The sequence below is a fragment of the Cibotium barometz genome, chromosome 25 (assembly GCF_041138505.1).
Source record: "Cibotium barometz isolate CiBa-2024 chromosome 25, ASM4113850v1, whole genome shotgun sequence".
Lineage (NCBI taxonomy): Eukaryota > Viridiplantae > Streptophyta > Polypodiopsida > Cyatheales > Cibotiaceae > Cibotium > Cibotium barometz.
This window is the reverse complement of record NC_141070.1, coordinates 52,642,917-52,653,681: the sequence shown is the minus strand read 5'-3', so window position 1 is coordinate 52,653,681 and position 10,765 is coordinate 52,642,917. Positions and strand designations below refer to the sequence as shown.

The following is a 10,765-nucleotide window of genomic DNA, read 5'->3' as shown; positions in this document are numbered from 1 at the left end:
GAATTCTGGTATGAAATTCAGAATTTCGATCAAGAAGTTTTGGGGATACTATTTCAAGAAATACTCTTGTATTTAAAAGAAAATCAAATTGAAAACTTGCATAGAAATGAGATGTAATGTGAATAGATGTGATGAGATGTCATGTGAATAAGATAATTAAAATGTGAATGAATGGATGGATGGGATGTGATGTGAATAGATGTGATGATATGTGTTGTAAATGAGATGTGATGACATGTGAATCAGATAGATGTGAATGAATGGATGAGATATAATGTGATGACATGTGAATCAGATAGATGTGAATGAATGGATGAGATGTGAATTAGATAGATGGGAATGAATGGATGAGATGTAATGTGATGTGAAAATGGGATGTGAATGAATGAGATGTGATGTCATGGGAAGAATCGGGATGTAAATGAATGATATGGGATGTGAATGGATGTGTATGTGTATGGGAAGAATGGATGTGGATGAGTATGTGAAAGAATGGATGTGAATGTGTATGTGAAAATGGATGTGTATGTGAAGAATGGATGTGAATGTGTATGTGAAGTATGGATATGGATGTGTATGTGAAGAATGGATGTGAATGTGTATGTGAAGAATGGATATGGATGTGTATGTGAAGAATGGATGTGAATGTGATGTAAAGAGATGTGATGTGATATGAATATATGTGGATGTGAAGTGATAGATATGAATATATAGATAGATGTGGGTAGTCGTACATGTGAACGATTGGATGGATGTGGATGAATGAGATGGATGTGGATGAATGAGATATGATGTGGATGAATGAGATATGATGTGGATAGAAGTGATGTGATATAATGTGGATAGAATGTATGTGATGGGATGGTTATGAGAATGAATGTGATGGATATGAATGAATGTGATGGATATGAATGAATGTGATGTGATATAATGTGGATAGAATGAATGTGATGGATATGAATGAATGTGATGTGATGGATGTGATGTAAATGAATGTGATGGACGTGAATGAGATGTGATCTCATGTGAATCGGGATGTGAGTGAATGAGATGTGATGTAAATTGGGATAAATGTGAATGGATGATATATGATGTGAATGAATATGATGTGATGAGATATGGATATGGGTAGATGCGAGTGGATGAGATCTGATGTGGATAAATGAGGAAAGATGTGATAAGATGGAAAATGATGTGATGAGAATGGGAATACATATGAAATAAATGAGGATTGATGTGGAACAATGTGGAAAGACGAGAGTTTGTTGTAGAAACTGTATTTATGACTTATTTTTAAATGAATGTCTTATGTCAAGAATGCTGGGGATACATTTTGACCGTCTTGTGAATGAGGTCGTGGTGGAGACCTAACTGATAAAGTTGCAACAGTTGACGGAGAGTCAACGGAGGACGTCTCGCGTAGCAAGGTCGATCGAGGTTTTGACCAGCCTCGGTTCGATTTAAATGGTAAGCTTCCGGTATGGTGTATGAGGGACTAAGGAAGCGGCCTATGAGTGAAGCGCTAGGTGACCTGCGAAGGATCCTAGAGCGTGCTGACCATACGGTGCTCGGGCTCTGGGTTGCCGAAGATATCCACACGTGCGTCGTGGAAGATATTGGAACATAGAGATGATGTATGGTACGTTGATTCAGGTGCTTCGAACCATATGACAAGTCATGGGGAGTGGTTCAAGGAGATGAAAAACCTTGAAAGACCAGGTTTTGTGGAAACAGGGGATGACACTGCTCATCCAATTGTCCATGTTGGAGATGTGCCATTGTCTATGCAGGATGGCAAAGGGAAGTACCTTGTAGATGTACTTCATGTTCTGAATATAACAAAGAATCTGGTTTCAGTTGGCCAGATGATTGAGTAGGGTTTACAAGTTTGGTTTAACCCTGATGGTTGTTATGTTGAAGACTTTAAAGACAAGTGCAGGTTGGTTGCAAAAGGCAACAGAGTGGGCAGAATGTTTACATTGAATGTAAACATGCCTAAAGTGAGTGCTACGATGTTTGCAAATGGTTCAGGAATTGTTGCAAACACAGACATTTGGCATAAAAGAATTGGACATGTGAATGTGCAGAGAATGAAGTCTATGCAGACTAAAGGAATTGTGACAGGGCAGCCAAAGTTTAAAGTTGAAGGTATGCAGAAAATATGTGAAGCATGCCAATTTGGAAAGCAAACAAAGCATGTATTTTCACGTGACAGAAATGTGAGCAGAAATTCACTAGATGTTGTGCATTCAGATGTATGGGGTCCTACGAAGACCATGTCTATGGGAGGCTGCAGGTATTATGTGACATTTATTGATGACCACACAAAGAAAGTGTGGGTATACTTCATGAAGGAGAAGGGTGAGGTGTTCATTCATTTTCAGAATTTCAGAGTTATGGTTGAAAAGCAAACAGGGAAACAACCGCTTGATATACATGCTTGACTTGCCTGAAATGATCCTCCATGTAATACTGGGGAGTCATTTCAAACGTATCGATCCCATATGGAACAGTGGGGTCTATATCCTCTTCATAATCCCCACACGCACTATGTGACTCACAACCCATCTGGTTTATAGGGGTAACCCTCGGATGCGGAGGTTGTGGTCCTAGCAGCACTGGCGGTGGTAACGACATAGACTAGACTAAATTTGGGTTCTTTGGAACTATGTGTTGTGACGGTTGCTCGACAGGTGGTGTAGGCATCAGTGCGGGTACTTGAGGTATGTTTGACCAGGCTAGTGGTGCCTGATTTGCTATCATACGCTTAAGTACTAGGCAATCCTTAGATTGATGGCCATATTTACCACATGTATTGCAAGTCCCATTGAATTTAACTCTGAATGTGGGACATTCACTCGTGCTATGTGGTCCTAAGCAAACCGAACACCATTGTTGCTCTCTTCTTGGGTACATATGGCTATTTTGAGGAGCTCGATTACCCCTAAAGTATTCTTGGAGAGCCTTAGTAAGGTCAGCTATAGACATTTTGGATATCTTGGGCTCCTTGGCAATACGTTTTACAGTCATTGGCTGGTGCCCAGATACTTGCGAACTAATAGATCTTGTCTCTGAAGCACCTTTTTACCTGCAATCATCAAGTTGTCTTCTAACTGGATTGCATTAGTAGTGACTGCTTCCCACGTCGTAAGACCTCTAATGACTAGGCCATTGTATATGTCCTCGTGGCGCAATCCTCGGATGAATCTATCAAGAAGTTGGTTGTTATTGAAGCGCTCGGGAATACAGCGAGAATTTAGATGCTTTAGTCGACTAATAAAGTCTCTCTCTGACTCTCCTTCCTTGCGTTCAGCTTTTTGGAGTTGAGACGCTACACCCCAAAGCACACCCTTGCGTATGTATTCTTTCAAGAACAATCTCTTGAGAGTGGGATAGTGAGTACGCTCTTGAACCCTTAAAGTTCGATACCAATCTTTGGCTTTTCCACTCAAGGTTAAGCCTAAGGCTTTACACTTATGTAGCTCATTGTGCTCTTCCAAGGAATCACACACGTGTTCAAAAACTTCAATGTGCTTCCTAACATCTTCGTTTACCACTGAAGAGTTCTGAGTGAGCTTGGCAACTTGTACCGCCTTGCTTCTAGGCTCTCTCTTAGGTATGCCACGCATGTTTTCCGCAATAGATCGATCGTTTGAGCAAACGCTGCTAGATCATCTAAGTGAGCAGGCATAACTGGTGGAGGCACTTTTGGGATGGCCTGGTTGACAGGAGTTGGCATTGGTCTTGGTATGTATGCAGTTGACACAGGAGGATATGATATGTGACTACGCTTAGCTCCTCTTGGATAAGGGTTCTGATAAGGCATTCGTGGAGCATACGCCATTGGCATAATAGGAGGCGTAGGAGCTACATGAGCATGAGTAGCGATAGGTACATATGGTCGATATGCACTGGTACGCACTGTTGTAGGTACTGTACCACTAGGTAGCGATGTTATACTAACTACAGTGGTAACAGGTGCACTTTCCGTCGTGCTCATCACATCGGAGTAGGCATTGTGGATTCCCTAATGGAAAGTTGAGCCAAAGTTGGAAAGCTAAAGTTATTGCTCATGGGCTCAACCTGCATTGAGACTGCAGGCCAAACAACATACGAAGGATCTATGGGAATCACCGAGGGAGTCTCCAATTGCGACAGGGTTGGTTGTTTAGCCCTGCCTGTATCCAAAAATCTCATAGGGCCAGTTGAAACTAGGTTCACTCCCCTATTCTGCCTCTCAAATTGTATAATTCTATGGATAACTTCACATATCATTTGTTGTTGTTCATCTAGATTGGTGGCACTAGATGTAGATCGTATGACTTCTTCTAACCAACCTACATGATATGTGTAACCCGTGTATAGGTCAGTCAGAGTCTCCGTGTATAGGTCATATTTCCAATTTTCATTGAGAAATATCCCATCTAAACTTGGCGTGCCAAAAGTTTCTCTCGAAGTGGATGCAATGTCACTTCTTGTGGTTTGACTTCTAGGAGCCTCTACTTTAGGAAGAGTGTCAGAAAGTGGTAGCTCAATAGGGCCTTCATTAAATGAAGTGGGTAGAATATCCACATGGACACTCTTTGGGAGGGCAGGGTCTACATGAGGTGTGAATGGCACCTCCTTCGTTTACTTCACTTGTCTCGCAGGTTCAGAGCGCGTAGCTCTACTAAAAGTCTCTATTAGACGACTAAACATGCTAGATCCGGGTTGTGGGGCCCAAACTGGCACATTTTGGCTTGCTTCCTCAGAGTTCTGGGTAGAATACCTTCCATGACTTTAGAGTCAGAGGACGAGTCACTAGCCGCTATTCGTGGATCTTGGGTTGCACGTCCTTGGGTTCCAACTGAAGGCCAAGATGCTAACGTGGAGGGAATTGAAATGCTTTCTAGTTGCTCAGACTCTAGCACCCGACCAGAGCGTAGATGCATGTGACGTGGGTATCCTACGGGAGTTGGTAACTACCCTTGAAGCCCACACAAGTGGTTTCTCAGGTGTTTCGCACCCCATTTTTACTTGGTTTTTTCTTGTTTTTAACCCTTTTTAACCCCCTTACTTATGGTCGAAAGTGGACTAAGGCGTGTGATAGCTTAAGACGAGTATCGTTCAAGGGGTCCTAGCATGCTTTACAACACAGTGTTCGTCTATCCGGAGCTCCCGTGGCCCTCAGAACAGTCTATTTGTGCCTGTGGGGAAAAAGGTAAAGGCTTTGTCCCACATGCCCACTCCACTCCTTGGGGTTTAGACTATAATATATATAGAAAGCTTCATTTCCCTTAAGCTCTCACTTGAGAGAAAGCTATGGAGGCTCACTCTCCCTATATTATATATCAAAAAACCGAGGCTGGGGTCGGGGTCAATTGGGGGTTTTTTCTTTTTCATTTTTTTAAATAAAAAAATTTCTTTCCACGCGTTTTTTTAATTTATTTTTTTAAAATTAATTATTTTTTTATTTTTTATTTTTAGAAAATATTTTCAAAGATTTAAAAAAACTTAAGGATAATGTTTTAGCTCATGTGCACCTAGGGCTGGCCGTTGGCCACCGTGGCGCCCTCTGCAGCACCGCGCATAGCAGCTCTTCTGCCCTCCTCTGACGCGTGCACACACACATGAACAGCTAACACACATAACTAATATGTGCAGGAAATGAAGAAAACAGAACTGAAAAGTGAAGAACAGCAAATACACAAACACACACCTCTCTTTGCCTTTTCTGCAGGGTAAAATAGACTTCAAGCAGCAGCTCGAGCTGCATCTGGAGCTTGGTGCAGGGCAATTCCCTAGCAACGGCGCCAAAAATATGCGCTTTTGTCGTACGTGTCGTCGGAGCTAGGGACTTGCCAAGCACCGTGTGCGAGCCACGAATGGCTGCAAGCACACAACCAGGAAACCAGTAAGCTCAAAATAGGGAGCAATGGTGTGTCACTCATCGCTCAGACCGTCGTCGTCGTGAAGGATTCTTGCGCCACGATGAAGAAGGAGCTGCCGCCGTCGCCGCTCTGCCGCCATGCCGCCATACAATGCTCTATCGCTACACACACTCTCTCTCTCTCTCTCTCTCTCTCTCTCTCTCTCACACACACACACACACACGCTGAAGAAAGAGAAAGAGAAGATAAAGCAAGAGCACTCCTTGTATTCAACACTTAGAGAATAAGAGGTTTTAGGTTACATTTGACTTTTATATGTGACTTGGCCGTTCACACATGGGAGAAAGAGAAGATGAAGCAAGAGCACTCCTTGTATTCAACACTTAGAGAATAAGAGGTTTTAGGTTATTTGACTTTTATATGTGACTTGGCCGTTCACACATGGGCGCCCACACATGGTTAGCCGATCCTAACCCTTATCTTGATGAAATTCGAGGTGTGCCTCTCATCGGCGATCACCCAATCCCTTTACACTTTACATGTGGTGCCGACAAGCCCGGCCCATGACTCAGAATACATAAAATAATTATATAACGTAAAAAGTAATATATCTCAATGTCTGCCCATAGGTTAACAGGTGTGTTCACGAATCACAGCTACATGACCTCTTTGTCTCACACTTTATCACTTGTACATCATATATTTCAACACCCCCTCTCAATGCCACCATGGGATAATGCCAAACATGGAGCAAGGTGAGCATTGGACATACAAGAACAAAATGACCCCCTCTCAACCATAGGATAGATGACAAGGTAGGTAGCCTTTATAAATTAGGCTTTTACAAAAATGATGAGTTATAGAGTTGTTTATCATGTGAGGAACTTCCAAAATTTCCCTCAACCTTAGTAATATCTTTGGAACCATATCTTCCATAGTGGTTTTGTGCACCACCCTTGTTGCTCCTTCGCTTTGATGAAACCATCTCCTTGCAAAAAAGACAATCTTCAAGTGGAATTTGGATGTACCATTCTTTATTACATTGGCTTCATTGGTTGCATCTTCGTGCTTCTCCAATCCTTTCTCGTGGTAGACACACTTTCATGCATACACGTCTTCTTCCAATCATGCTAGCTTCTTTCGTCCAACTGCCACATAGACTAACACAAGGCTACCACCCATGTTTCAATAGTGGCATGTGCCTCTCAATATGCTTTTTGCTTCCACCTTCCACTTTATCATGATGCATAAATACATACACCAATGTGAACATTGATTTAGGAGAGGTCTTACCATTTGTTTATCAACACAAGGGCAGTGTCTAACTCCATTACAATATAGTAGATGACTTTCATGCATATGAGTTCATAAAAAAAAATTAGGATCGGATTTCATGCTTGATGCATTGAATTTGGTTAGTTTTAGAAATTGTGCATACCTTGCACTTCCCAAGCGAGAACGGTAAAAATAATTTCTTCCTCCGCTTGCTTTGAGCTTGAAAGAAATGAGAAAAAAAACCTTGATGAAAAAAAACACAAATTTTTAAACCTTTGGAATAACATTTTTTCTCTATTGGAAAAACGCAAAGCGTTGCGTTTTTTTCTTGATGCGTTGATGCACTGTGCCGCTGACTATCTTGACATGGTATCAAAGCAAGAACACAAGATTATTGAAAGCTTCTATATTACCTTCTATTTCAGCCACTCTAAAGTTGGGTTAACCTTCACCTTCAAGTGTTGTGTCCCTTGTGTTGTGTTGTGTTACATGTGTTACAAAAAGTGAAGCCTCCTGCCCTTTATATAGGGTTCACTAAGGCCTAGGGTTAGGCCAACCCTAGATCCCTTTTCCACCCGTATGCCCACTTTATTTGGGTTGTATTCACACCTACATGACCTCTTTCTCTCACCCTTTATCACTTGTACATCATATATTTCAACATCTCCACCCTCTCAAGTACCTCATTTTTCTCCTTGTAGCTATGCCATAGCCTTATATCCAACTTCTCCTATGATTTTTCATCTCCCTTAAGCATTAAGCTCTCCTACTCTTGTAGTCCTCTCCAATTGGAAGTCTTTTTTGCTTCATGAATCAAGATTTTGCTTCCTTTCTCTATCTTTTTCCTCTTCGCTTCAAAGCTTAGTGTGTCCACATGAGTAGCTTGTTTCGAGATCTTTTATAAGAGGATCCTCTACTCCCTTGGGTGACCTCAACCCACCATGCATCTTGGAAGTTACTTCTCTAGTGAGGGAAATTATTACCTCTCCCCACAGCTGCAAGCGGGTATAGACAGTTTTGCATAGAAAAAGGCGTTGCTGTCTTATCAGAGCAGCAGGCTGTGTATTTGGGATAATTTTGACACTTCTCACTAAATTGGTCTCATAACTTTGTGCTCGCTTCTCCGATTTTTATGAAACTTATATCAAAATCTTTTTTTTTTCAAGCTCTATCCATTGAGGTTTTTAAGACTCTGTGATTCTGAGTAGCACAGAAAAAGTTATAGCTATCTGATCAGAGCATATTATTCACTTTGAGCAGTTTTATTGGTTTGTGAGAAAGTCTTCAAATCTTTTTATCTTTACTTTCTTGAAAATGATGCGGCCCAACCATCTAATCCGTCCAAATGAGCCGTATCAATCTACCCCTTTCACTTCAATCCACATTGTATTGAACCAAAAGATTTTCTTCCAACAAAGACTTGCCCTCACTTTTGGAGCTGATCGCTTGGCTCAAATTAATGTTTCCCCAGAGCCTTTTCTATTTTCTCTCCTGGACTACAATCTCACCTTCGATGTCTACATATTTGTTTTGATCTAGGGAGATAGAGGGTGAGAGTTTGTTCTTGTTGCTTTCTTTGACACCGAGACTGCCTCCCCTTTTTCAACTTCTGGGTTTGAGACCAACACCCATGCTATAGGAATGCTCCTAGAAAACACTATTGTGCTCTCGACGTGTTGTTGTGATTTTGCTACTTGTGAGGCTATTTGGCTTCTAAGATTACTTTCAGAGCTGGGATCTCCTCAGAAGGGTCCTACTTTACTTTGGTGTAATAATCAGAGCTGCATTGCTATTACGAAGAACCCCGTGAGGATTCTTGCTTTCTCAGAGTTCGATGGCTACTCACTTACCTCTCCTTGGTGTACCTAGACCTAGGTCCTGAGAGGGGATGCTAGCGTTTTCATGATCCTTGTCCGGGTGGACACCTTTTTCAGCTTTGTGTCTAGGCATAGAGATCAGACTCGTAAGAGACCAGAGAAAATAAAAGAAAGTACTGAGAGAGTACTTAAGCTCTTCATTCAAAACACTACCCAACCCTGAATCGGAGAGGCATGCGGTAAGGAGGGCAGTCAACAACATATGGAGCAAAGGAGAAAAGACCAACGACACCTAGCAATGGCAATTATTTTAGGATATAAATGAGCTAAATTCGCCTACACTTTTGAATTCATCTAGGATACATGGTCAGTAGTCAGTATTCTTCAACATTGACGCAAGAACTCATGTCAGTTCCTAACATAAATCAATGAGCACTTACTATGTTTTAATAAAAATGTTGGGATACAGAATCATACAACTGTAGTTGATGGTTAAGAGTTAATAATCAAATATACGTTTGATTTGAGTAGTAAGTCAGTACGTCCATACATTGCTGGTATCTTCTGTAACTCCAACCCATCACATGATGGGTCTAGCTGGTGTAATAAAGGGCTAATTACGGGTTAATTAATTTAACCCTTAACTTTGTACTCATCTTCCTAAAAGAATTCCATGTCATGGGGGCGTTTATTTCACCCTAAAAACGTTTTCTAGTCCCATAGTGAGACTGGATCCCAAGACTCTGCATCGTCGTTGACATGCTGAGGGAGACAGTCTTGGAGCGGTGGAGGAGAGAGCAGCATTGCGAGTGCCATTTCCATCAACAGTCGGGGGCTATTGCAAGGGAGGTCGTCCAGCTCAAAGGAAGAGCGGACGCCACCGGCATCGATAAACTTTAATGTCGTTGGGTGTGTTGGAAGAGGCTGCGCGCTATTGGCCATCTGGCTGCAGGCCGCCGGCCGACGATGATCGGTGTCAGTGTGAAGAAGTGCTCCGCTTTGGATATTGTGATGGGCGGCCGCTGCAGCGGCGGCCGTCTGGATGTCCCTGGCGGAGGAGCTGATCGGGCAAGGCAGCGTGTGGGCGAGCTCTGGGAAGTTCAGCACAGCGGCGTTGCCACGGAGGCAAAGTGCGGCCACATCGTACGCACGGGCGGCCATTTCAGGGGTGGAGAAGGAGCCGAGCCAGATGCGGGACTGCTTTCTGGGCTCTCGAATCTCCGACACCCACTTGCCCCACCGCCGCTTCCTCACCCCTCGATACACGGGGTGGCTACCCTGCACAATATTACTAATTGGGCCAGCTTCTTCACCAGCTTGTTCTACTTCCTTAGCAACCTCTGGCCTCTCTCGTCTTCTCTTTGTAATTCCGCCGTTGCCGCGCAGAAGCACCTGCTGCGGTAGTCGACTATTGCACTGGTGCATTTTGCAAGCTTGCTAGGATCAGTAATAGCTACAGTCTACACCCTCACCACCACCACCACCACCACCACTATTACTCAAGAGAATCGCAGTGGAACTGATCGTAGCTTGGCCGAAGAAGCGTTGCTTGGGCTTTGTACATAGCGAGCCGTAGCCCTTGGTGGATGGCTTCATGATGAAGCATGCGACAACGTGCACCAAACGCGGCTCCGTACGCTTTGCCACGCCGCCTACGCGTTCAGCTACCTCAGCGTACTGACTCAACTGCACGCCCTCCCACACAGCTGTGTGTGTGAGTGTGTGTGTGTGTGCACTGTGCGGCGACCCAACAGACGGCTTTGTCATGGTGGCCATGTGGATATGTTCCCTCGATTGAACTTT

The 10,765-nt window shown here is 43.1% G+C and overlaps 1 protein-coding gene across 1 annotated transcript; it reads right to left on the bottom strand.

Annotated features, from left to right (window-relative positions):
* Positions 1-9,447: 9,447 nt before the first annotated feature.
* LOC147624723 (ethylene-responsive transcription factor ERF024-like) lies at positions 9,448-10,524 on the bottom strand. Its single transcript, XM_086820016.1, has one exon. The coding sequence runs from the start codon at positions 10,385-10,387 to the stop codon at positions 9,674-9,676; it is 714 nt and encodes a 237-aa protein (XP_086676142.1). The 5' UTR covers positions 10,388-10,524; the 3' UTR covers positions 9,448-9,673.
* Between the last annotated feature and the right edge of the window lie 241 nt (positions 10,525-10,765).